Raw genomic sequence first — 27906 nt, 5'->3', positions numbered from 1 at the left:
AGGAGCTCCGAGCCAGCCCAGCGTGGCACAGATGGGATGTGGCCATGATGGGATGTGGCAGTGATGGGATGTAGCTGTGGGCTTCGCTGATGGATGTGGGGAGAGGATGCAGCGCTGAGCTGGCTCGCAGCCAGAGCTCTCTGGGGTCTCTCTGACTGAACTCTCTGGGGTCTCTCTGCTAGAGCTCTCTGGCATCTCACTGTCAGAGCTCTCTGGGATCTCACTGTCAGAGCTCTCTGGGATCTCACTGTCAGAGCTCTCTGGCATCTCACTGTCAGAGCTCTCTGGGATCTCACTGTCAGAGCTCTCTGGCATCTCACTGTCAGAGCTCTCTGGGATCTCACTGTCAGAGCTCTCTGGGATCTCACTGTCAGAGCTCTCTGGGATCTCACTGTCAGAGCTGTCTGGGATCTCACTGCCAGAACTCCCTGGATCTCGCTGCTGGAGCTCACTGCCAGGTAAGACTGAGTGTGCCGAACAAAAGGTTTGGCCCCATGAGTGGAGGATGGCGGAGCTGGGAAGGATGGAGTGATGGCAGGGAAGTTCCATCTGCTGTGACTGGCAGAGCTTTTCCCTTTGAACCTTTTCAGAGCCGTGTGGTTTCTCAGCCGGCACAATGAAGCGTTGCTGCTGTTGGGATGTTTACCTCCTGCATTTTAATTGCATTGTGAATAGAGAAGAGGCTGCAAAGGAGAAACATGCTCCTGGAAAGCTTCCTGCCCTCACATCCCTGCATGCTTGGAGGGGTTTTATAGATTCCTTGCTCCAGAAAGCTGAAAGAAATGCTCAAATTTGATGTGGTTTCTTGCCCTTCTGTAATCTTGCTTGACGGTTTTTTCTTGGGATTTTTTATGCACAGTTTCAGTACAAGCGGGGACACGTGTGGGGATTATATAACCCTGGGGAAGCTGGTGGGAGACTGGCTCCGTTTCTGGGCAGGGATGAAAATCAGGAGTTCTGGAATGATTTTGTGTAAGGTGTTTGCAAAGGTGCCCGTGGGTACCGTGGGTGTTTTTATTCCTGGGAAAAGGTGCTTCCTTGGAGCTGTGAGCTGCAAGGGAGGAGAAGCTAGCAGTACTTGGGGTAAAATGGTTGCTAGTTGCGGAAATGAGCTTGGGTGAGAAGCACCATTCGAGAGTAAATGAATCCACATTGTGAGAGAATGGAATAATGTTCTTTCTGTCTTCCTGCAATCTCGGTGAAGCAGAGAAACTGGTACAAATTCCTGATGGAAGGGCTGATTTTGGTGTGTGTTTCCAGGTCCGTAACAGCACACAGCAATCTTGCAGAATTGCAGTTCTGTAGTATGATTGGAGCAAGCAGTGAAATGTGATACAGGGAGGAGATTTCTGCAAGGAATTCCTGCTGACTGTCATTTCACTCAGCATTTGGCAGTGTCACTGATTGCTCCAGCAGCTCCAGGCTGGATTTTTTTTCCTTAATCACTTTACAGAGCAGTCACATTCTCTTCTCCTTAGAGCGTGGCTGTGGCTGTCTAATTAACAGATATCCTCCACTTTTTAGGGAGATTTTTGTTTTCCAGAAAAATTCCGTTTGGTTTCCAGCCAGCATTCCTTCTCCCACTGGGTCTATAATAGCTCCCAAAATTCCCCAGCTTGTAATCACTGCTGCAGCCAGATGGGAACTAGGTAGAACTCCCATTGCAACTGTGCCTGCGTTTATGAATCTGCCAGAAGTATCTCAGGTGAGATTTTAAATATATATTTCATGAGTTAATGAGCCCTGAACAGCGACGACGAGAATCCAGCGCTGGTACTGCCAGGATTGCTGTCCTCCTCCTGGATCCTGGCGTGATGCTGATGGAGCAGGGAGAGCTCTAAGGAGTCGTTGAGCTTGTCATGAGCAAAGTAGAGGCTGCACTTTAGCGACCTGATGGTGCTTTAAGAGGTTCTTCTTGGATTTAACAGTTTCCTTGCTCCTGCTCCTCTGCTTCATTGCTCTCCCCGTCTTTTCTCCCTGTGGAAGGAGCTCTGAAAACCGTGTGAGGTTTGGATTATCTTTGCTTTCCACCCACCCCCGCCCCCCGCCGCCCTTCCCACCCTCCTGGATGATTTTGGAGCATAGTTGCACAAATCAGTGATGTGGGTGGCAGGATATAGGGGAGGAGGAGGGAGAGGAAGAAGGAGGGCGCAGGATGCTCCTGAATTGGATCTCAGCATGGAAGGGTCAGAACATGAAAGAGCTGCCTGAATTACTCAGGGTATTCTGGTGTTCCTGGCTGTGGTGAATCCAACGCTGCAGCAAGGCTGGGCTGGCTGGACTTTAACTCCTACACTTGCCTGTGTGTGCTGGGGCAGCCTCAGGGCAGCAGTCCCAAGGCTTGTGCTGCATTTTGGGGTCTGCAGCCCCAGTGGCGCCAAAGTCTGTGTGTGAGAGCAGATGAGTGAGTGCCCTGGGGGTGGTGTGGATGTGCATGTGGACAGGGTGTTGCTGCTGGATGGGGTTCTGCCTCTCACCTGCCTTCCCTAAGCCGTTCACTTCCCCTGGGGGAGTGTCCATGCTGTCACTTAACCCATTCCTAGAAGGGCCTCATCAGCACAAGTCATGATGAACTTTGCTGTCACCCTAGCTCACTTCTCCCACAGTAACAGCAGCTGTTATCCCAGGACAGGCTCCTTTGGCAGGTGGAGGGAGAGGGAAGGTGGTAATTTCCACTGGGGAGCAGGAGCAATCTCCAAGAGGCTTGGTGGGAACCAGGAGCCTTTGCACTTGCCCAGCTCCTCTCAGGGAAGCATGAACCTTTCTACTTGCCCAACTTCTTGCAGAGAGTCAGTCTGTGGATGCCATAAGTTAGATGCTGGAAATAATCACTTTCTCCAGTCATTATTTCATTAAGGCTTACTGGAATTTAAGGCATTTTATTCCTATCAGTCTTGTGTCCATGTCAAATCCTTTGGCAAAAAGGACTTGAAAGGTTTCTTCTGGATCTGACGAGAATCATCCATTCCTAGGAGAGATCTTAAATAGGGACTCCAAACTCTGCAAATCCGTCTGAACTGCTCCTTCCTTCAGGCAGCTCTTCCTGGGTGCAAAAAGAGCAGTTGCTCTGCTCAAAGGAGATTATTTCCTCCTGACTTACATAAGTTCTAAAATAAGAAAATAAATCCCAACCTTGTCAAGGATGAAACCATTTTTCCAAACTGAAGAATGATCTCTTTTGAAGTAGCGATTGCTTCAATGAATTGTCAGGAGTGCCTGGAGAAGGGAAATCTCAGCTGTGACACAAGGGGGGCAGCTCCATCCCGGGCCTAGGGCTGTCATCCCTGTCATAGGGTTGTTCTGGGGGAGAGGGAATAGTGCTACAGCAGGAAATTTGAGTTTTCATTCCATCTTCCAGTATGTTTTTATTCCTTCTTTCCCAGATTTTGCCTTTTTTGTTGTTGTTTTCCAAAACTTGGGGGTGAATGCAAGATCCTTGGGATGAAGGCTGGGAGTGCCTCTGTTGAAGTTTGTGACAAATCTTACTGTTGTTTGGCTGAGTCAGAGTTTTAAATCCCATTTGGTTGTTAAAAAACTCTCTATCAAGTGACACCGCTTGGGCCTGAGCCAGCAGATGAGCAAAGTGCAGATGAGCCTTCGACCCTGCAGACCAATTCTTGCTGTCATTAAAAAGTGAAAAGAGATGTAGGGTGAATGAGCACCAGTGGGGCCAGATCCTGTTCCTGATTCTCCTGCCCTGGGGCAGGCCCTGAGCTGTCCTCTGTTACCTGCTGAGGTGACAAGCCAGGGCCTCTCTGCAGAGGTGCTGCAAGGCTCAGGGCTGGGTTCTTCCCAGTATAATCCCATCAAGCAACTCTTTATTGTGTCTGGGGCTCAAACATTGAATATGTAACAAAACCGAGAAGTTTTAGAGCAATTTCTGAGTCTGTTTGGTGAGGAAGAGCTTTTTAGTGAATTCAGAGCCAGAGGAGAGTGAGACTGTAAATTTAACTCTGTGTGTGCTTCTGATGCTGTAAATTTGCCTCAGCGCTGCTGGAGGAAGAGATGATCCAGCTGGGATGTGCTGTGGGCAGTCAGCAGGGACAGAGCAGGTTGTGTCTGAACAGTCCTTACTTCAACCTTAACATTTGATCGAATTTAAGGGCAATAGTTGGGATTGTGGAGCTTGGGGTGGCTGTTGAGTTGTGTCAGCACTGGCAGGGTCTGTCCTGTCACTGCGGGGTTGGTCCCTGCAAAGCTTTGGGCAGTAGCATTAATCTGGGGATCAAACTTGGGGTGCAAAGAGTCTCTTGAAATTTCAACTCAAACTAATCTGGGCTCAGAATTTAACTTAGCAATGTGTTTTTCCTTGTTAGAATAAAACTAAGAAGTGTTTTAATGACTTTATTTTCTTTTTAAATATCCCACCGTGTTAACACATGAGAACTGTGTCCTTCCATGTATGCAAGAACCTCAGTCAATCCAGCTGTTCTCATTTCCCATGAAATTTCGGTGTGTAAAATAAAAACAGCAAAAAGGTGAAATCTGATTATGGTGTTTAGGAAAACTTTTCAGCAAGTGCCTTTTCCATGACAGTGGGCGCTGGGTATTGTCTGGATCCGTGTGAGGCCACAGTGTTACTCAAGTCAGACTTTTTTATTCTTTTGGATCCCTGCATCCCCCTGTTTTATTCCACAAATAAACCAGGTTCTTTTGTGGGGGGTTTCTGTGCATAGTTTCTTTCCCTTTTTTTTTCTCCTTTACATTTCCACAACGCCTTTACAGTTAAGAAAACTCTTGCAATTTGCCTTTAAATCACCCTGCAGCAGCTCCTCAAAACCTCCCATCCCTCTGGCAGCCCTTTCTTTTGGTGGGCGGATGAGGAAAGGAGTCACTGGGTGAAGAGAGGCAAACAAGGAAACAATTCCAGCAGGATTCCTGCGTGGTTAGCAAAACGAGAGTTGCCATTGTGCGGCAGTGCCCTGCTGATCCGCAGGGTTTGTCCGCTGAATGCGGAGGGCTTGTGGCTTTGGGGGCTTTTCTCTTTCAAATAAAAGCAGAGGTGCAGGACAGCTCTTGACAGGCCCAAGGTTTTGTGGATTATTCGGTGACGAGTTTGCGTTGGTTCCCTCATTCCTAGTGTGGGAGCAGCTGCCTCCAGAGCCACAGGAAATCCCGAGGGATCGGAGCTGCCAGGCCGTGGGTCCTGGGGTGGGGTGTCCCTGGGGGTGTCTCCAAGCACGACCCTGCCTTCCACGCTGCTTTCCTTGACTCGCTGTGTTGCAGAATCCCCCGAGGTCCTGTCCAGCAGCCCCTGGAGGATCGGATCTTCACTCCAACCGTCTCGGCTGTGTACAGCACTGTGAGTATCCGCCAGGGCTGGGGCAGCGCGAGGGGATCAGATGGGTGTGCAGAACCCCAGCGCAGTCAGAAACAATACCTTGGAAAAAATGCAACTTCTTTTTACCCCCTGAAATAAATGGTGCTCAAAAAGACCCTCTTGGTTGCATGTGAGTAGGAAAAGAAAGGGGAGCCTTCTGGCTCTCCACAACTCCCTGACAGGAGCATGCAGCCAGGTGGGAAGTCAGGCTCTGCTCCCAGGAAACAAGGGACAGGAAAGGGGACACAGCCTGAAGTTGTGCCAGGGGAGGTTCACACTGGATATTGGGTAAGTCTCTTCACTGAAAGCATGGTCAGACATTGGCACAGGCTGCCCATGGCGGTGGTGGAGTCACATCCTTGGAAGTGTTCAAAATATATGTGGATGTGGCACCTGGGGACAGGGGTTGAGTGGGCATTGGGATGTTGGTCGAACATTGGTCGATCTTGGAGGTCTTTTCCAACCTTAATAATTGTGTGATTTTATGAAGACCTTTTTTTTGTTGCATGGGAGCAAGAAAGGAGGAAATCTTTGGAGGACTTGTGGGTCCATTGGTATTTTTAAATGTCTCTAGTTTTATTTAGCATGTTGGAGAGTGCGTTTTCCCAACAGTGTCATTGGAGTGATGGAGTTTTGTCCATATTTTCACTTGTGTCACTCCATCTCTTTCTTTTCCCCTGAATCTCACAGACTGATTTTTTTGGGTACTAGTGACTTGGCATTTCTAATACCTTTTTAGGAGAAAATTAATGAAGAAAGCTTTGTTTTCATGTGAAACATTCCACTGTACAGAGGAAGAAATATTTTGATAGTAAATAGAATATTTGGGATAGGTGCCTTTGGCTCGCTGTCCTAGATGAATGGTAATGTATAATATTGATTATTGTAGAAATTTAGCTTAGAAACAGTGATGTTTATTAGTGAACATGATAATCTTTTCCTTTTATTAATTCCTTTTTTTCTGATGGCAATAGCTGGAAGCCCAGGGTTATTTATAAGCTTTGCTAAATCAGCACAGCCCTGGGAAAGTCATATTTTGCTTTTCTAGTTGGGATAATGCAAATATTTTTAATGCCAAAAAACCCCGCTTTTAAGCTGCTCTTTTAATTATTTGGAAAACAGGAAGAAAAGCTGTAGACGGGATAAATTCACTACATTTTATGCGGGAACATAAGCTGCTTGTAGAAAAACATAAGCTACTGTGCAAGGTTTCCTCCTTCCCTCTTTGCAGGAGTGACTGGGGGTGGGATTCTTGGCCCTGGCTCCCTGAAGGGACCTGGGGCTGGAGCATCTCTTGCCCGTAGTGAGAACAGAGACACTGTGGCTGCCCCATCCCTGGCAGTGCCCAAGGCCAGGTTGGACAGGGTTTGGAGCAACCTGGGGTAGTGGAAGGTGTCCCTGCCATGGCAGGGGTGGAACGGGATGAGGAAGATTAAAGTCCCTCCCAACCCAACCATTCCATGATGATTCAATGATAATGATGATATTTAGCCCTTCCCTTTTTAGCGTTGCAGAGGAGATTTTTCCTGTCTCCCCCACTACGGCTGTCAGGGGTGCTGAGCTGAGTTGTGGGTAGGATTAAGGGTAAAAGTGCCACCAAGTGCCCATTAATCCCAGAAATGCAGCAGCTCAGGTGGTTGTAGTGGCAGAAGGACTCAGGTGTGGCCATGGGTGGTCTGGTGGCCAGGGAGCCATGAATTCCCATCCAGGTGAGTTGGAATGATTGGGATACAGCTCTGACGAGAGTTGAAGTTTTTGAGGTTTGTGGCGTTGACGCAGTGAATCAACAAACCCGAGCTGCAGGCTTTGCGCACCCTCTGTTCTCAATATCTGATATAGGAATGTTTGTGTGCAGAAAAGCGAGAGCAAAGGAACGCATTCAGAAGAAATCCTTCCCTGTGAGGGTGGGGAGGCCCTGGCACAGAGTGCCCAGAGAAGCTGTGGCTGCCCCATCCCTGGAAGTGTCCAAGGCCAGGTTGGACAGGGCTAGGAGCAACCTGGGATACTGGAAGGTGTCCCTGGCATGGAACAAGATGAGCTTTTAAGGTCCCTTCCATCCCAAACCTTTCTGTGAACATTAATGTACAAACAGTTATAATAAATAACTCCGTTTATATTATCTTATATATACCCCATACAACACTTAAAAAACAGTTAAAAATATCTAAAGTCCTTTAAAGAAGGTTATTTTTTTCAATTCTTTCTTCCCAAGATATAATGCAGATGCCTGTGGGGAAAATATGGCTGTAAAAATTTAAATTAATGTAAAATAGAAAAGTAACTGTGAAGAATGACCTAAAATAGCTATTCAGTGTGGAAAAATATCACTCCTTGCTATGTTACAGGAATAGAAGACAGGGCTGGGAATCAGTTCCAGGATTTGAGAATGCACAGGTCTGAGAGAAAATTCCATGTTTTGGGGAAAGGGGAGAAATTTCTCAGCTGGGTGCCTTTCAGGCTTCCTTTTGAAGCCCCAGACAGATTTCAGATTCAGAGGGAGTCCAGGGAAAAATGAATTGGGAGGGAAAAAGCACATGATGAGAGAGACTTGACAAATTCATTCATGAAAGGTCTCATGGTTTGTTACACAAGGAACAGCACCATGTGTTTTAAGGCCTGGGTTTATATTAAAGTCATTTTGAAGAGCCCTGTGAGATCACAGAATCATGAAGGTTGGAAAAGGCCTCCAAGATCTTCAAGTCCAACCTTCAAGTGCATCCTCAGTACCCAGGGGCTGTTTTTTCCCATTGGTGTTTTATTTGCTTGCACATCTTCTGTGGGCTTCCACGTCAATTATGGATCATCATTTCCAGAGATGTGTGTTTTTTCAGAGCATGGCTGGTGTGGGGAGAAATCATTTGAGATATGGGCAACCCACAGATGAACCACAAATTTTTCGTTAAAGATGAACAGTAATTCAATTATCCTTTCCATGCCTTTCCACATGCATTATCAGGACCTTGGTTGCACATTCCAGAGCTCTTTTTTTCCCCACAGTTAAAAAAATGGGATTGGAAAATCATGTGGCTTCCACTATGAGTCCCAATAATAAAACTGAATCTGAAGAACAAATTTTCCAGTGGGACAGAGGTAGGAGGTGAGGAAGAGGCCAAGTGGGATGAAGTTTGTGTGAGAACTTGGAGATGCTCAGAATTCACAACAAGGCTTTGGTAGAACCTCTTTATCAAGGAAATCATACTGATATTAAAACCAAACCCACCTAAATTCATCTTAAGTCATCTTTATTTATTTATTGTAACATCTTATACTGAGTGGGTTGTTGGTTTGGGTTTTTTAATAAATAAATCCAGCAGTAAAATTATTTGAAAGGTCACAGTTGGAAATAATTATTTCAATGAACTAACCTTTTAATAATTTTCCCTCATCAATTATGGAGAATGCTCTATTGCAGAGCTACTTTTGGACATAAAGATTGAGGGTTACCCTGTAAACAGCTTCTTGCCTGGTGTTTCCTAATCCTCTACACTGCAAGAAATGATGGTGATTATTTGTGTAGCCTCTGAAAGACCCCAAACCTGCAGACTTCAGAAGGGGCATAAGAATGAAATTCTGTTTCTGTTGCAAATTATTTCAAAGAAACATATACAAGAGAGTTTTTTGGGTTGGAGTTTTTTGAAAGGGAACTGCACGAAAGGTGACTGTAAATCCCACCAGCCATCCCTGTCCTGTGCCCAGGGGAGTGGGGCTGAATCTATGGAAAATGAGATGAATGAGCAGAAGCAGACATGCTCTCCAAATTCAGCATGAGGCACAATTGTGGAATTGGGTAAGAAGATTAACGATGTTCATGGATACCCAGTTTCTGCCCAAATAACTGGTTTTGGCAGCTTATGGTGGAGGTTTGTAACTGCTTTAGTAGTATGTTGTGATTGTAAGTGCTGAAGTTTGGGCCAAAACTACTCTGGGATAAACTTTCGTGAGCTGACGAGCAAGCTTGAGGCCCCGAGCAACCTGGTCCAGTGGAAGGTCCAGCTCCTGCCCATGGAATGGGATGAGTTAAAGGTCCCTTTCAACCCAAACCCCCATGCTTCTGTGAATGACTTCTGGATGAGAGCTGATGGGGAGCGAGTGTTAACAAGGTGTGTTTCTGTGGGGAGAAGTCACTTGGTCAGGTGCAGCCTGGAGCAGGGTCCCTGTGGCGGGGCTGGGCACTGGTGGCTGGGCTGGACGCAACCTTCAACACTGGTTGAAGCCACTTGTTAATTGCTGACCTCCGTGTGCCTTTGGAGCAGGTACCATCTCCTGTCAGGATGCCCAGCTCATGCCAGCTGGGGACAAAGAAGGTAATGGGGGAGTGAGGTGCTGAAGAACCCCCTTGTCCCAGATTTTTAAGGATTAAGGGTTGACTCTGACAATCGCTCTTGGGGTGTTTGCTTGTTTTTTGTCCCATTGGTTCCCTCGAGTGTTTCACACCCCACAGAGGTTCCGTGATACACCTTCATGTCCTTTAAAGGGATCTTCCTGCAGTGTAGAGAATCCCGCAGAAAAGGGATTAGGGAGGATTAGCTACTCCAGCCACCCTGTGCTTAAAGGAAGGATCTGGGTCAGGAGGCCGATGCAGTCCCTGCCCCGCTGCCGCGGAGGCTGTGGAATGTGCAGGAGGGAAGCTCAGTTCCTCATCCTGTTCCAGCCTAGAATCATGGAATGGTTTGGGTTGGAAGGGTCCTTAAAGCCCATCCAGTGCCACCCCCTGCCATGGACAGGGACACCTTCCGCTATCCCAGATTGCTCCTGGCCAGCCTGGCCTTGGACACTTCCAGGGATGGGGCAGCCACAGCTTCTGAAGTACCTGAAACCAAGGACTTGGGTGGGGTAAAGAGTAATCCCAAACTTGTAGCGGATGCTAAACCCAAAAGGTGTAAAAGATCTCAGAAAGAAAAGCAAAAATTCCAGACTGAGTCTTTATTTTGTATTTCATTACCTGCTTCCTTTAAAATACAGGATTAAGGCTTCTGGAAAACTATAATTAGCTCTTGCTACTCAGGGAAAATAGAAAGTGATGCCCTAGCAAATTAATATGTAATTTTGGTTATCCATTTTTAGGAGAACAATTTAACCTATAGATTTAAGGAGGATATTTGCTTCCATAGTCCTCTCAGACCATTTAAGAAACAGCGAACCACACCCTGGGCTCTATGGGGGCAGGTACCCCAGGAGTGATGAGCTTAGATGGTCTCTACCTTTTACCTCTGTTAAAAATTACTGAAAAAAGTCACAAATTTAGTAAGTTTGTCTTCCTTTACTACTTGTTTACATTAAAATCAGTATCTTAGGATTCAGTTTGTTTGTAAATAATTCATTGTAGAAAGAGGAAGGTGTGGAAGCACCAATGTTGCTGTGGCTGTTGAGAAAGGCTCTCTGTGCTTTCCCTTCTGCTGGAATAAACACCAGTCCTTGGTTTGGGTGCACTAAGTTAGACTTGGCTAGCCTTAGGAGGTCCTGGAAAATCAGTGGTAGGCTCCCTCCTATGGGATACTCTCTGAATGTGCTGGCGCCAAACTATCAAGCTGGTACAATTTTATAATTGTTCAGCTGGCTTTGTTAGGCTTTCAAGCCAATTTTAGTAGGTCCAGACCTGTGTCTGTCATGTGTCTGCTGCACTGCACGAGGGTATCTCATGGACTCATTCAAGCAGCTGCAGTTTTCCTCTCAGTTCAGCTTCCAGATCCAATCATGAGAGCATTTCTTGATGTCTTTCAGTAACCTCCAACTTGGGTTATTTTCCCCAAGGCAGTGCTGGAGTCGCCATCCCTGGAAGTGTTGGGAAGCTGTGGGGGTGTACGCTTGGGAGCATGGTTTAGGGGTGGACCTGACAGTGCTGGGTTAATGGTTGAACTAGATGATATTGGAGGGGTTTCCGACCTTAGTGATTCTGGGATTCTATTCCATAATTCTATTTGCATGTTACAATTTCTAAGGAGAAGGAGGTCTGTGGAATGCTCACACTGACCTGGGATATTGGTAGTGCCCCTGTCCCCATTGTCAAAGCCATGTGTGGACTTGGCTGCTGTTGGATCAGAGGATTTTGGATGACTCCAGCCCTTACTGGAGCAGTGTTTACACTACTGAGAGTAGGGAGGTGAAAACTGGCAGTGGCTGAAGTCTCACTTCTGAAGCTGTCAGAAAATAATCTCTCTTTTCCCCCAAGAAGTGCCATTCAAGGAGAATCCTGGTGAGGAGCACAGCACAACCTGCCACTGGGGCTGTTGATAGGAATGATTTCCTTATATTTTGGGTTGCCTTTGCTTCCTCCCCTTCCCTGACTGCATTATCTGATATACATCACAATCTGTAGTCACTTCTAAGCACAAGTGCTGCACGACTGACGTGACAGCCCTCTCAGGGTTGACACAGGAGTCATGGGAGAGACTTTAATTTTCTCGAGGATGGGCTGTGGAAAGTTTTATGGAGCTCTCTGTAAGGCTGGCTCTGATTCAGCTGAGGCTGCGTGCGCACACCTGCCAAGAGAGATCAGCCTGAAAAAGAGATGATTCATCCCTGGCTAGGGGAAGGATCCAGTGGGGACAGAGGATGAGGTTCTGTGACTGACCCACCCTTTCCTCTGATGTGCACTCAGGGGCTGTAAATCTTCCCACAGTGAAGGCTCCTGGCCCATTCCCAAGCCTGGAGCTGTTGCACATTGTGATTTCTTGGGATTTGGGTGCTGGCGCAGCACCCAGATGGTGGTTTAGGAACTGTAATGACAGGCGTGGACACTGAGTGCAATAAAGTGACTTGGAGAAAGCACTTAAGTGGTGAACTCTGTGACTTCTGCTCTCTTGGAGCTTGGAGCTAATACTCTGTTAAAGGAGTCAGGAATTTCCTTCTGCCTTCTTTACCCTGCTAAGGACATTCATGCATACATTGGCCTGCACAGTGCCAGTGACCTGTGTGGGCTTCAAGTGGCTTTAGTGCAGACTGAGGAATGTTAGGTGGGATATTGGGAAGAAATCCTTCCCTGTGAGGATGGGAGGGGCCTGGCACAGGGTGCCCAGAGCAGATGTGGCTGCCCCTGGATCCCTGGAAGTGTCCAAGGCCAGGTTGGACAGGGCTTGGAGCAGCCTGGGACAGTAGAAGGTGTCCCTGCCCATGGCAGGGGTGGCACTGGATGGGCTTTAAGGTCCTTCCCAACCCAAACCATTCCATGATTAAGTGGTGCTTTTCAGCAAACAAATAAATGAGAAAAGGTCAATGAGAAGCAAATACTGAATTTCAGTAAGTGTGCGTTCTTACCCAGTCTGCCAAAATTTAATTGTGTTGAACAGCCAGAGGTGTCACCCAATAGATGTGTGACTCTTTTTCCTTTGATTCCCTTTTTCTTTTACTATAGCTGCTCTCTAAAATATATTTAAAACAGTTCCATCATGGAGATAGTAAAGTAGAGCAACTATTTGTGTGCTATAAAAAATTTCTCTAAAATTTTGCTTAATGTGTTTTGTTAAGTATTTTTAATAGAAGTTGAGAAAGGAGATAAACATATACAGGAATTGCGTTGCTATTTCAGTCTTTGCTTGTGGCAAGACCTGCAGATACTATGGCTTCTCTGCAGTCCTTTATTTTTCCATTTTGGAGAAGAATATGCAAATTTCCCCCTTACTTTGTTGCTGGTAATGTGTATCCCCTTGCAAAATCCCAATATTTTTTGATATGGCTTCTCATGGAGGGATCAGGTCTCAGGCCTGAAGGCAAAGGGATCCCACACATTTCCACCAGTGACTCCAGCTGGTGATCTGATTTTTTGATCTTTCCACATTTTCCTGAATCAAGTAAATAGTTAAATAACTTGTGCAGTGTTTTACTTAGATAAATATATATTATTTTATCTCTCTAGATATATGCAATGGAGTCTCTGCAGACTGATTACTAATATAATGTTTTACTAACAGTTTATCTCCACACAGGTAACACAAGTAGCAAGACAACCGGGTCCTCCTGCCCCATCCCCTTACACTGCACATGAAATAAATAAGGGACACCCAAACCTTGCTGCAACACCACCGGGACATGCATCGTCCCCTGGGCTCTCACAGGTAAGACCTGGCAGTGGAGCAGAGCATTCCCAGCCTTTCCCTTTTCCTCCTATCCCACTCTCAGCTTCTCTGCTCAACAGGTAACTGAGTTGTGTTGTCTGTGACCAGTGCAGAAATAAAGTGAGTAAAGGGTGTGGCTTGAACCTTGCAGTGATCTGTGGGCAGCACTTAGATTAGCACACCAATACCATCAATTGGTATTTTTAAATTAAACAAAAGTTTATTAGACATTAGTTCCTCGTGGAGTCTGTAACAGAAACTAAAAGCAACTTGAAAAATTAGAGAAAACAGTTATGGATTAGGAGGAATGTGTTTTGCTGTTGGATCAGGCATTTTGGGGCACCCTAAAAGTGCCCTGTGTCCTCTCTCAGGGATTTTCCAAGGGGAGTTTTGTACAGGGTGGTGCAGTTCTGTAGTTCTAAGAAATGGGTCAGGAAAACGAGTTGCACAAATGATTTCTCATAAAAGAGACGAGACGAAGGGCTGGTTACAGAAAAGTCTAGAACAGGAGATAAATCGGAGTTATATCGTAAGAATGGAGAAATAGAGTCTAGTGAGATATGTGGAATGGTTTGGTCTCTTCGTAGCTCAATTAGATAAATATTCTGCAGGGCTGACTTGAGAGCGGAGAAGCTTATCTGAAAAAGGAGGGGCAAAAGAGGCAGGTAATGGGGGGAGAAAGAAAGGGAGATGAAAGATACTGGGATGGGGAGAGTGAGATGTGTAAGGAATGAGGTGTGAGATAGAGGAAAGCCTGATGTTCCCTTTGCTCTTGATTAATTTATACTTGTGTGGATCAAGAAGAAAGGCCTGAGCAGGTCAGCTGTTAAGGAAAGTGGGTTTGTTCTGAGGATGGGGAGCAGGATGAAAGGCCAAGGGTGGGTTGGGAATGGGGAGGTGATGGGGAGAGCCTCAAATTGATCCAAGTCCCCCTGCCAGCCTCTGAAACATTAGATTGCAGCTGACTTTCCAGTCCAGGAGATGCCTGGAAACAGATCATGGAAGGAACACTTCATGTGGATGACGCACATTTTAGATCAAACATGATGGGGAAAGTGAAACTTGTGGTTGTCTTTGGGAATGTGCAGATGCTCATCCTCCATGTGTGGGAAATTAGAGGCTGAAGTGTCTGGCAGGTATTAGTGGTGTTGGAGCTGTTCTTGCACTCTTGCTGCAGGGTTGTGGGGAGTAAAGGCTCTGGGTTGAGGACTGAGGCTCACGGAACAGGGAGGACACAGCACAGTTGCAGAGCAAACCCTCAGATGCTGCCTGGCTTTTGTCATGGATCAAGACATTCCTTCCTAGTAAAGCTCATCAACACAGGGAAGCTACTCACGTGGCAGATGAGAAGGGAAGAAGAGAACATTCTGGGCAGCCTCTTTAAATCTATTGTAATCAAGGGATTTCTTTTCTTCCTGTAATATTTTCCCACTGAGTCAGTGCATCCGTAGAGAGTGGGCTGTGTGCCAAATCTCCAGCCAGCTGGATAGTGCTGCTTTCCTGTTCTGCTGGCTCTCGGAAGCGGGGGTCAGCTTGTGTCCCTGCCATGCTGCTGAAGTGACCTCAGAGCCTCCGTGGCAGCTGAGGGCCCTCGGGGGCTCCGGGGGGTGGCCGTGCTCCCATTGTGTGGAGCCAGCCCTTGGTGCTCAGGGACAGGGAGGAACAGCAGGACCCTGGGGTACGGGGCAGGTGAAGCTTCGGGCATTGTGGCCTTTGGGGCCAGAGGGGCCTGGGGACTGCAGAGCTTTTCCCCAGGTGATTCCTGCCAAGGTGGGATTCAGCAGTGCAGCAGCACAAATGGTGGCTCCTGTCTGTTCCCAGCCGGTGTCAGGGCTCCCCTCAGGAACCCCCTCTGCTGGGCGAAGGTTGGCTGGTGATGCCAGGCTGATCAGGGCTTGGAGTAGCCTGCTCTGGTGGATGGTCTCCCGTCCCGTGGCCAGGGGAGATTTGGAACAAGCTGATCCAACCCAAATCATTCTGGGATTCTGTGAAGGACCAAAATGCAGGTGCCTGCACTTGGGACACCAGTAAAGCTTGAAAGGGGATTGAAGCCTTACAGAATAACCTGTCCCCAGGGACAATTTTCCATATCCCAGAACTATTGGAGACTTGGGTAAATTTAAATTCTGAATATTTTTCTGTGTATCTCACTTTGGACCCCCTGTCAGGAGTTGAGTTTCTGTGTTGTGTTATGTTATGTTATGGTAAGAAATTCCCAAGCTAAATGGGGATCTGGATGAAAGCTTAATCTGTTCATTGCATCTCCCCTGGGCTTCAAGGAACACCCTGGTGCTTGTGTTAAGAAGGAGGTGAATGGAAGTTTCCTATTCCCACACCTCTAGTAGTTTGTGAATTTCCATCATGGTTTCATTTGTTTGCTTTCTTTTAGAAAGCGATGAGAGAGTAATTTTTGAGTAATTTTGTCTGATTCTTGGGCGTCTTAAATGCTGCTGTTTCCCTTTAGAGATAAAGGGACTCAGGCTGACCTGGGATTCAGATGAATGTGTTATTATTAATTACTTTATCAACAATAAACCACAAATAACTGTTTTACCTACCCACGCTGTGTTGATGATTGAACACTGAACACAGGTTGTCTTTGCCTTTGTCCAGTCATGCCTAACATAGCGAGGGGGTGTTTGTGCATAAAAGATAAGGGCAAGACCACTTTGTTTGAATTAGAGTCTGATTAAGGGTCATTGATTCTCCATCAGACCCCTGAGTTAATAGATTCTCATCAAAGTGAGTCTTTCCAAGGTAGTCTTTCCACTGCACTTGAGGCAGTAGTGAGCAAAAATACTGGTGGATGTTTTAGGCTTTGGATGTCATTTGGTATTAAATGGCGTTTGGGCAGAGATAGAATGTGTGTCACTGCTGGTGTGGGCAGATTGCTCTGAGTGCTCAGCCCTGGGCTCAGCAGAGTCTCTCCTTGCTGTTACCCAAGTGAGATCTCAGCATCTCCTTAGGCTCAAGAGTTTCTTGAAGGGGGGATCTCACAGAACCATGGAATGCCCTCAGCAGGAAGGGACCCACAGGGATCATTCCAACCCCTGGCCCTGCACAGACATCCCAACAATCCCCCCTGGGCATCCCTGGCAGCGCTGTCCAAAGGCTCCTGGAGCTCTGGCAGCCTCGGGACCGTGCCCATTCTATGGGGAGCCTGAGCAGTGCCCAGCACCCTCCCCTCTTCCCTCTGGGGGAAGAACCTTTCCTTGAGCTCCAGCCTAAACCCTCCCCTGGCACAGCTCCAGCCCTTCCCTCAGTCCTGTCCCTGATCACAGCAGAGATCAGAGCTGTCCCTTGGGAGGAGCTATAGCCTCCAATGAGGTCTCCCCTCTGGCTTGTCTTCTCCCAGCTGTACACACCAAGTTCACTTAGCTGCTCCTTGTGTGGCCCCTCCAGACCCTTCACCCTCACCCTTGGCAGAAACCATGCTCCTAAGGAGAATGAGAGTTAACAAATGCTTTGGTTCCACCAGTGACCCCTTCCTGTCCAGGCTGCTCCAGACCTGCCTGTCCCAGCACGTCTGGGGGCTGGGAGATGAAGTAATCCCTTAAATTCTAGTACGTGATAAAAGGAATTGCTGTCCCTTACCAGAGCTCTAGGAGCTGGAGCAGTTCACTGTAAGTTTGTGTGTGATGATGCCAAGTGGTGCCACATGGTGCCGAGTGGTCTGAGAGGGAGTTTGGAAAGCAGGGATCAGGGAATGTATGGGATATTTAACCTGAAAAGTCAGGTGCAAGTGAACGTTGTACCTTTGTTTGTTTTCCTTTAGCTTTGTCTAAACAGACAGAAACAGCTGGTTCTGTGGTGCTCTGGTCGGGTGACCCTTTCTCTTACTCCTCCACTGTTTCCATCTGACATAGCCAAAACGAGCCCAGCTCTGTGTTCCGCCTCCTCTGAGGGCTTTCCTGACGGACACTCTCCGGCACTTCACCTCCCTTCAGGATTAGTTTGTGCAGCACTGCGAGGAGACCTTGGCAGCGATGTGGAACAGCCCCACACCCCTGTCTCTGCAGCAACAGGCAGCATCTCTGCTTCCCAGATTCCAGGGCGTTGAAATCACAGTGCTGCTCTCAGGAATGTGCTGAGCTCTGGCGCCGGGGAATGCGCAGCACATGCTGCTGCACTGGTGTTATGGCCAGATGTGGCCTCAAGTACATAAAATTTCATATTCCTGGTGGGTTTTGCATGTTCTTCTCTCGTTCTGAGAGGGAGAGGAGGGACATAGCCCCTTTGCCTCCTCTCCTGACTTGAGGCTGCAGAAGGAGCTGGTTTGACACAATTCTCTTTCTCAGGAAAGGAGAAGCCATTGGAAGAGGAGCAGAGCAGTTCCTCCTTGGATATGGCTCCCAGAGCAGGTTATCCAGAGCTCAGGTGGGGCTTGGATCAACAGTCAAGCACCATCCCTTGATGGATGGGAGAATCCAGAGCAGGCTGAGAGCGTTCCCCGAGCCCTTAACAGAGAGCAGCTGAAACGCTGTAAATGTGCCCCATTCCAGCTGTTCCTTACACTGATGAATGGGGCAGCCATGGTACGTTAGGGTAACGGGGAAGCAGAGCACTTCCAGAGCAGCTGGGCTGGGAGCAGCAGGAAAGAGCTTCCCTCTGTCCATGGAGTGAACAGAGGAAGAGAGAGCTCCTCCAGAGGCAGTGTGCAGAGCTTAGGGCACCAGGAAAAGACAGTTTCATCCCCCTTGTGACCTGGGAGTGTTTTGGAGGATCCCAAGGAACAAGTGCAGTGGGTTCTGGCTTGTGAGGGTGAACGGCTTGGAAAAGACTCTTGGCTTTCTCTGCCTCAGCTTTAGAATTGCTGGCTCCAATGGGATACTGAGGGATTCTCCTATTCCAGGCCCACAGTTTGGAAGCATCAAGCAACCACACTTGGAACAAATTGGCAGGAATTTCCTCTGTAATCAGGATAGCTTCAGCTCTCATTAAGAACACATTGTGCACTGAGCAGATTGGCGCTGCCTGCCCACGGCTGCCTCTTGGAATGGGCTGGAATGCTGGAGCCTCCAGGGAGCAGAGGATCCTACAACATTGATGGGGACCTTCCTCTGATGCTGCTGTAGTTGTGGACATCCCTCACCTGCTCCTTAAAAGGTCGAGATACACCCAGGTGAAAAAGCGTGCAAGAGGGCTGAATTCTCTGGATCTTGGTACATGAAGACCTTGACTTTTAGGTGGCTGATTTAAATCCAGAACAGATTGTACCACCTGAAACTTGTTACCATCTGGTTCTATGCCTGAAGTGAAGAGAGTTTTGTGGTCTCATTCTGGTCCTCAAAAATGTCACCATCGTTAAATTAGCATTTGTAAGATCAGGGAGACATTCCTGAGTACCTTCAGGTCTGGGAATGTGTGCCAGGAAGCAAGTCTGCCTGCCATCTGTGGCATGTTTATTAGGCAATCCCCAAGTCCCTCTTTTATGATCTTGGATCCTTTCTACAGGAGCTGGAATAATCCTGTTAGAACCATGATATTTATTCAATGCTTCCATCTTCTGCAGCCCAATTTGAGATGCTTTTAATAAAGGGATGTTTATTAAGGGATTGGAACAGAAGGAGGGATGTAATTTAGATGTCGCCTCACCCATTGGTACCCTGGGGGTCAGTCAGGTGCCCTGGGATGTGGAGAGCGTTACTCCTTGTTCTCTCCTCCTGTTGGAAGCAGCTGCCTTTGGAGTCTGGTTGCTACATATTAAACTCGGCTTCCCCCAAATTGTGGTGACCAGGGACAGGACTGAGGGAAGGGCTGGAGCTGTGCCAGGGGGGTTTAGGCTGGAGATCAGGAAAGGTTCTTCCCCCAGAGGGTGCTGGGCACTGCCCAGGCTCCCCAGGGAATGGGCACGGCCTCGAGGCTGCCAGAGCTCCAGGAGCCTTTGGACAGCGCTGCCAGGGATGCCCAGGGTGGGATTGCTGGGGTGTCTGTGCAGGGCCAGGGGTTGGATGATCCTTGTGGGTCCCTTCCAGATCCATGATTCCTCATTATTTGGGTCCACGTGTGCTTTGCTAGGAGGAGATAGTCGGCATAAAGTCAAATTATGAATTTCCACTGCCCTTGGGGCACAAGGAGCTCCCAATTTTATTGTCTCATTCAGATAAACCCCCTGTCCATCATTTTCTGTGTTCAGGAGCATCGTTGTTGATCCTTTGATCCTAGTTGGTCTCCAGGCTTTTCAGGGGGCTCTTCCCCCAGAGAACTTCCCTGTGTAGGAACTTCCTTGTTTTGTGTAAGGTGCTGTTATAGCCAATTCCCTGCTGGTTAAAATCACCCCGGAATCCTGTAGCTCCTGTGGTTGTCAGTCAGGGTATTTATTCATGATGTAGACACAGAATGAAAGATTAAACTCCTTGTATAAATGAAGAAGTTGGTGCTGGACCAGCTGAGGGAAAGCGTTGCATGTTTGTGCTGCTCCTCCAAGCAGAAGATTCCAGTTTCTTGGATCTTCTCTCCATTCCAGATAATGAGAATAAAGCAAATTTAAACAACTTAACTCCTGATAGTGTTTTGTGAACAGTAAACCTACCTAAATAACCAGATTACTATGTAGTAATGGTATTTTTTTTTTTGACCAGTCAAGATTTTGACCTCTTTTTCTTCTTACTTCTTTCCTCATGCTTCCTTCTGTACATCTGGGTCAGGCTTCATCCCAGCAAATTTCCAATGCATTTTGCAAATTCCAGGCTTGCAGGAATATGTGATTCCAGGTGGAGATTTGAAACTGAGAGTTATTTAATAGCTGATAAATCCAGGAGCGTAATCTTCTTTTGGCCTTTGTGTTCAAGACCTGCTGGAAGTGCAGCTGAACCCTCTGCTTTGTAATAGGATTAGGAGGTTTTTGATTGGGTTAATAATGCTGGGAATATTTCCTCCTAGAATGTATTTCATTATTTTTGGTTCATTACTGTGCTTTTTACCTCATTAAGTTAGATCTGGGCAAATCTGGCTGGAAACATCAAATATGTCTTGTGTCTTGGCGCCTTTGGGCTTCAGGGGGCTTTTGTGTGGGCATGCTTGGCTTCATGGGTGTCTTCTAATTTGGGAGAGCATCTGGGTGTAAGAGCTGCAGGAAGGGAGCATTGGGAAGGCATAATGTAGCTTCAAATGCTGATTAACACCATTTATTTTAATTATTTAACCTTGGAAGCAGTTGGCTTTCATAAGGCACAACGTAGGAGGGATGTATGAATTAGTTTCAGTATTTGTGCACTCAAGGAGGACAGAAAGAGCCTTTAATTCCTAGCAAGGAAAGGAAAGAAAGGAAGACCTATTACAATTTCATCGTGTACATGTGCAAAGAAAAGATTGCAGCACAAATACTGAGTCTAGTTGGGACTAGATCTGGCTTTGGACCCACCCCTCATCTGCCTCACAGAATCCTATCCTAGAGTCCCAGGATAGTTTGACTTGGAAAGAATTTTAATCTCATCCCATTCCACCCTTTGCCATGTTCAGGGACACCTTCTACTTCCCCAGGTTGCTCCAAACCCTGTCCAACCTGGCCTTGGGCACTTCCAGGGATCCCAGGGCAGCCGCAGTTTCTTTGGGCGCCCTGTGCCAGGGCCCTCCCCGCCCCCCCCATCCTCACAGGGAAGGATTCCATTCCAATACCCCACCTATCCCTGTCCCCTGGCAGTGGGAAGCCATTCCCTTGTCCTGGGACTCCAGGCCCCTGTAAAAAATTCCAGCTCTGAGAGGCATGTTTAATCCTTCTCCAAGCAGTCTGGTTTGCCCAGTGGGGAGAGAAGTGTTTTTCTACTGCTGCTTGAACTTTTCCTCTCTGGAGTAGCTGTGACCTGGCTCCGGGTGTTCCCTGGCCCTTCCACCCTGTGCAGGCACAGGGATTTGGAATGGGAAAGCTCTCAGTGGGTGTCTTGGCCGCACGGCACATCCTGGCTTCTGCGCGAGCGGAAGCGCCTTTCTTTGGTGTATGACATTATTGGGAATCAAAAGTACTTCTTAACTTGCCAATAACTTGGTTTGAAGTGTAATAAGACAGCGTTTTTAATAGAAAATGAAACTTCCCTGTAGCTGTTTAAAATTCTCCAGATCCCGTTCTTCAGGTCTCTTCCACATGCGTTTTCTGTTCTCACAGTCACGCGCCCTGGGCTTTATTTTGGTGCTTTGCAGACTTTGCCGCTTGTTGAACCGCATTTCTATTCGTAATATAAGAAGACAAAACAATATGAGGCAGTTTGCCATTTTTTTACATTTAATAATTTCAATTTCTGGAATTCCTTCTGTAATAGTACCTTCTGTTCCATGCAATTTAATGGATGTTTTCTTGCATGCTCCAGAAAATACGCAGTTTTTAAACAAACACCATGTGTTCCATAAAGCACCAGAGTCAGCACAAAAGTCAGGGCTTTACACAGACTGTGTTTTGTAAGCACAGAGGGCACAGAATATCCCTGCAGCCAGAGAAACCAGGGAGATGGAGTCCTGGAGTTCCTGGAGTCCACTGTTAGCTGTGTCAGACTGGGAAACAGAGGAATAATCTCTGGAGCCATTTAACCTGCAGCAGGGATGGCCACATTCCAGAGGTGAGACTTTGAATCCATAACAGCCTGGTTCCCCTGCCAGCTGAACTCTCACTGTGCTGCTTTCCATTGAACCAACAAAGATGATGGAGCCATCATTCCAGTCCCTGCAGCCTGGAAGGGCTGTGCCCCTGTTCTCCACAGATGCCTCCTTAGGGTGCCATTAGAAACCCATAATTTATTTACTTGTTTTAGCTTTGTGCAAATTCAGACACTTTATATGTAGGGTATTTCTGGGCTTCAGTGTAATTCAGTAAAACTTGACTGTTTTATCTGATTGCTGCCCTCACACAGGTGAAGGTTGGAGGAGACCTGGCATCAGCAGGTCCAGGTGCCTGCTCTGAGCTGGATCAGCTGGAGCAGATAACTCTGGGCCACCTCCCCTTGAGTTCTGGCTATCTCCAAGGATGGCAGCATCCTCAGAGATATCACGTGACACATTTTTGGAGCTTCTTGTTGGCATTCAGAAGGAAATAGGAGGAAAGCTGCAAAGCTGCTGATGCTGTTTTGATGTGGAATAGGGTCTTGGCTGTTTGGGTTGTGTTCCTGGGATCAAGCATTTGCCCTCAAAGTCTATTTTGTTAAAATGGGAGGCAGTTTTGTGGAACAAGTGAAAGGCACTCTGTGAACTCAAGGGTGTTTCTGCAGACAGTCCCAGCTCTGCTTTCAGCAGTGGAGATTTTGGAATTTCTGCCCTCAGCACACACAAGCACTCAATATTTTTGAGTACCCTTATTACAGAAAATGCCAGTTTACTTAATTACATAATGGTCATTAGCAGACCACCCCAGGCTGCAAGCCAGGTGCTGCAGCCAGGGCAGAGCCCGGCAGTTCAGCTTCAGTAAGGAGCCATGTGAAGCCATAGCAGTGTTTCTAGATGTATGGAATGATTTCCTGTGACGTTATCCATGGCCTCACACCTTTGTTAGCAGCAGGTTCCATGCTGATAGATTTAAAAATGGCTTTGGGAGAGAGCAGCCACTAGCAAGACATCTGTCCACACCCATGGCTCGAAATCACACTGGTTTGGTCTTTCACTCCAGGTCCTCCGCTGTGTCTGGAGTTCAGCATAGGCTCATGGGCTGGAGCCTTACCTGGGAGGAAGGAAGATGATTCTTTCCTCCCTCAGGCTGGGTGTTCTGTTTGCTTTTGCACTGTAGGGAGGGACATGTACACCCAGCAGAGCTGAGGAGAAAATCACTGAAACCCAGAACAGTTTGGGCTGGCGGGACCTTAAAGCTCATCCAGTCCCACACCTTCCACTATCCCAGGCTGCTCCAAGCCCCTTCCAGGCTGGCCTTGGGACACTTCCAGGGATCCAGGGGCAGCCACAGCTTCTCTGGGCACCCTGTGCCAGAACCTCCCCACCCTCCCAGGGAACAATTCCTTCCCCATATCCCACCTGACCCTGCCCTCCGGCAGTGGGAAGCCATTCCCTGTGTCTTGTCCCTCCATCCCTTGTCCCCAGTCCCTCTCCAGCTCTCCTGGAACCCCTTCAGGCACTGGAGGGGGCTTAAGTTCTCTCTGGAGCCTTCTCTTCTCCATGTGAGCACCACCAGCTCCCCCAGCCTGGCTCCAGAGCAGAGGGGCTCTAGCCCTGGAGCATCTCCATGGGCTCCTCAGGACTCACTCCAGCAGGTCAAGAATGTGCATTTTATGTCTCTGGTCCCTGGCACAAACAGTCCTTGTCCAGGGAACAGCAGACCATGTTCCTTCACCATCTTCCTTTGGGGACAATCTCATTATCCACACTGAAGTGGGAAAAATGCCTGTAGCTCTGTGGAAGTTACCTAGGACTCAGTTTCCCTGTACCTGCTGCTTTTCTCACTCAGATGTGGTGAAAACATGTAAAGCCATAAAAAAGATCGTTACAAATTTGTCTGTGCAGGTAATTACACAAGTGATGTATCCTGAGACAAACTGCTGCAGAGGTAAAAGGGGAAAGAGAGGAGTAATTCCTCCTGGGTCAGGATATTTGTATCCTTTTAAAGGCTGAGCTTAATCGCAGAATCCCAGACTGGTTTCAGTTGGGTGGGACCTTAAAGCTCATCTTGTTCCGCCCCCTGCCATGGGCAGGGACACCTTCCACTAAAATCTTAACATTTACCAACAAGAGGAATTCCCTGAAGGCTGGGCATATAGAAAAAGAGGGAATAAACCAGTGTACTTGTCAGGAGAAGGGCAGTGAGGATGCCAGCTACTTCTTCTCTGCATCTTCTAGTTGTCTGCAATTTGTTCAACTCCTAAAATCAGGCAAAACACCTGGAACTGAGTCCTGGGATTTTGAGGAAATAGCTAAATAAACTCACTGAACAGTCACAATTCCTGTTTATTATGTGCCTCCACCCCAATCCAAACCTCAAAACTTCCCAGTGAATGCAATGTGCAGAGATTTGGACCATGTCCCACCCTGGTGCCATCCCAGCCCCTCCGTCAGGAGCAGAATTTCTGCACTGGAATTGTGTTAATTCTGGTTTTTATGTGGAAGCTCTTCATCTGCACAATTTGTTTGGTGTCAGAGAAGAGCTCTAGTCCTTTTGTCATGGACTTTAATGGGACTTTGAATATCCCAGGTATTATATACCTAGAATATATGCACTATATGCAGAGAAAGAGTTTTTCTCAGGTGCTGCTGCACCCTGCGGGGGAGCCCTGCCTTAGAGAGGCAGCAGAGTGGAACTGCTGCATATTTTTGTTTTGCAGCATTGCCCTGATGAGGATGAGCTGATTTCAGCGATTCTGGATAATTCGCAAATGAGCTGCTTAAAAAATGTGGCATCCCTGGTGTGATGGGTACCTAAAACTTGCATTTTTGAACACATAGCTGTGCATGGGGACTTGTGTTCAAGCAGAGGGATCTGAGAGTGTGTGTGATGATCACTGAAATATCATTGTAATAATGAAAGGCAAACTGCGAGCATTTAGAGGGGAATTGTCCTTGTTTAGTGGTTTAATCATTTGTTGTGTTATTTTTAAAGCTGGGATAATTCACAGGATTAGAGAGAGAATATGCTTTCTGCATTATTTGAGGGGGTGCTGTATAAAAAAGGCTGAAATTAATAAATTTATTAACTCAGGTTTCTCCACCATCATCTGTAATATTTACAGATGAACTGGATCTATATGTTACAGATACACTCTGGAGCTTTTCCTGCCAGCAGCTTCCAAGTCTGTTCTGCTGAGTGCAGAGCACGCCAGGGAGGAAAAAAAAGTGAGGTAGACTTGAATTATGTGGTTGCCAAAATAATGGTGACATTCAGCTGTGTCCAGAAGAGGTGCAGGAGCGAGCAATGCCCTGTTTGTGGTGAGATGCGGGAGGTGCCTGAGGCTGGAGGTGCCTCTTGTTCTGAAGGGCATCTCCAGAACTCAGTGACATAATTGCAAAGTGGTTAAATTTGTCCCTTAGTACTGATTTTATGTCAAAAGCTGCTCTACCCTGTGTTCAGTGATCTCTGCAGAAGCTAGGAGTGTGGTAAGGGAGACAGGGAGAGCAGGAACTTCCTTGTACCTTTCCCTGGATGCTGCTGGTGTTCATAAGGCAGCACCTGGATGGAAGAGGAGCCTTCATTGGCCAAGTGTCTGTGGGAGGAGGAGATTCGGGGCTCCTCTGGGATGCTCCAGCTGAGGCAGTTCTCTCTGCCTTCAATAACACAGCTTTTCACATCAGATAAAAAGTAAAATCTCGCCGTAACCTTCAGTCTTCAGAAGTTTCGTGCATTTTCACTGGAACAGAGCAGCTGCCTCTGGGGAGGCCAGGAAAGCCTCTTCCCCCGGCACTGAGTTTGTACTGAGGCACCTTTCTCAAAATCCAGGGCATGCAGAAACCAAAGCTTGGGGGAAATCAAGATGCTGGGTGTGCCTGAGGAGCTGCTGTTCTGGCCTGCACTGCCTCTGGGGAGTTCATTAGGGAGCAATGAAGATACAGGGTTTAAATTATAATCCTCTTACTTTCCCAGAGCTGAATGCCCACAGATTTCCCTCATTGGAGGGTTGTAGCTGTTTGGGTGTAGTGATTGAGTTGTCACAGTGATTGGATTTGGGGCTGTGGGAGGGCCGAGCCAGTCCAGCTCCACAAAGAAATGATGACTCACAATTAATACCCACATCCTTGCTGTCACCATCACTCCACACTTGTGAGCAAAGTGATGGGTTCTGCTGCTGTGAGGAATTTCTTCACCTGTGTCTGAGGCCAAATTCCTGTTGTCCAGGCCAGTGACCCAGGAGAAAACTCTGCAAAAACGGCCTCAAGGGCTGGTGCATCAACACAGCCAGTCCCATGCTCCCTTTGTGGTTTTCCTCAAGATTTCCAAAATCGTTCAGCAGCTGGAAGGAAAATCAAGTCTGGTTGTTAAAAACAGGGATAAATAGGAGACTCCAGTGCAATGACCTCCCCCTCCTGTACCTTGCTCCAGGAGCAGCTGCCTTTGATCTTAGGGGCTTGTGTGAGTAAGAATATATAAATCTAGGGACCAGACCCTTATAACGTACACTATAAAGAACACTGACTGTGCCTCTCAGTGCCCAGCTGGAGGCTTTGAATCAATATTTAGCATTTAACCAGGTCAGGGAATGGCTTGGGAACAGACCAGTGCAGGTTTTATGCAGAAATCCCTGTACTATAAGAGAAACAGGTGTGGACTGGGGATGTTGTGTTGTTTGGGGAAAGAGATGGATCTCATAACAGTTTTATCCTGTTTCCACACAGTGCATATTTTTGATATTTTATGTCTTGACATTAAATAATAAGACTTTTTGAAAATGTTTGTCGCGGCACTTGGGTGAGTCTTTAGCTGGATGCTCTCCATCAGTAGTGCAGTGATACATGAGATATAACGAGATGTAAAACCACCTGGGCAAGGGTCTGTAGTTTTTATTCCCCTGGCACCACATTGGTCTGTTGCCACGCAAAAAAAGCCCATTGGAGGCTGCTGTGGGGCAGCCAGGGGCTGTCGTGGCCCCACCAAACCCCGTGTTGTTCTAAAGGGTTTTGCTTATTCTGAACCATTCCTCCCAAGAGATTTATGCTCTGTGCTGGAGTCCAGGGGGAGCCGGAGCTCTGGCTGTGCCGGTGGGGCTGCGAAGTGACTGGGAAAGTGAAGGTTTGGGACTGGGAAACGACTGGGAAAGTGAAGGTTTGGGACTGGGAAACGACTGGGAAAGTGAAGGTTTGGGACTGGGAGGTGACTGGGAAAGTGAAGGTTTGGGACTGGGAAGTGGCTGGGAAAGTGAAGGTTTGGGACTGGGAAACGACTGGGAAAGTGAAGGTTTGGGACTGGGAAGTGACTGGTAATACAAAGGTTCCCTCTCCAAGGTCATGGTGAGGGCTGGGAGCGGCAGCGAAGCTCCTGAGTCACGGTCATGTGCTGGAGCTTCGAGTCCAGTTCTCCTCCTCCTGTGTAACTTCAGTAAATATAGACCCAGCAACCCCTTCCCTGAGTTGGGAGAGGATTTGGGAATCAGCCGCAGGGTTTAACCCCTTCCCAGCCACAGAGCTCAGCAAGTGACACCTTTCTGCCTGGGGCTGGAAGGGTTTTGTTCCCAAAAATGTTTCCCGAGGCAGAGCTGGGTGACTCAGCTCTTTTGAGCTTGGTGTGTGTACTTTGCCTGTTTATTCCCAGGACAGGCAGTCTCAGGGGAGTCATATTACGCTGCAGGCTCAGTGTTTATTAACCAGCTCGGGGCCTGAGCTAAGAATAACTTTTTTCAGTTGTTTTGTTGGTAGTGATTATTTTTCCTTGCTTAGCACAGGCAGCAGCTTGAGGTGGAAACAACCCTGAGAAAGGGCTTCCCCAGCAAGTTGTGGGAATACATAAACACTCAGCTATTATCACCTTCCTCCCCTGAAAAGCCACAGCTGAAGTATGAAATCGGGAAGGTGGGAGCTTTAAGGGAAGCAAATTGCTCTGCCTCAAAGTGGAGCAGCTCAGCAGCACTCTGTCCTCTTCCAGCAGTTATTTGAACTTCAGGGATTCAATCCAGCCTTTAGATG

At 47.5% G+C, this 27906-nt stretch overlaps 1 protein-coding gene across 6 annotated transcripts in view; it reads left to right on the top strand.

Annotated features, from left to right (window-relative positions):
- Nucleotides 1-27906, top strand: part of EIF4G3 (eukaryotic translation initiation factor 4 gamma 3) — a 144404-nt gene that overhangs the window by 36705 nt on the left and 79793 nt on the right. For 5 of the 6 annotated variants that reach the window (XM_066202784.1, XM_066202788.1, XM_066202787.1 and 2 more), the window contains exons 2-3: nt 5227-5302; nt 13228-13371. In XM_066202784.1, the coding sequence (XP_066058881.1) occupies nt 5227-5302; nt 13228-13371 (220 nt within the window). The remainder of the gene's footprint in view (nt 1-5226; nt 5303-13227; nt 13372-27906) is intronic. The other variant, XM_066202783.1, reaches the window with a different exon arrangement.

The sequence above is a fragment of the Chamaea fasciata genome, unplaced genomic scaffold, assembly GCF_029207755.1.
Source record: "Chamaea fasciata isolate MVZ Bird 193981 ecotype frontalis unplaced genomic scaffold, bChaFas1.0.hap1 SCAF_23, whole genome shotgun sequence".
Classification (NCBI taxonomy): Eukaryota; Metazoa; Chordata; class Aves; order Passeriformes; family Sylviidae; genus Chamaea; species Chamaea fasciata.
Note: the sequence above shows the minus strand (reverse complement) of the source record. Positions and strands in the feature narration are given on the sequence as shown.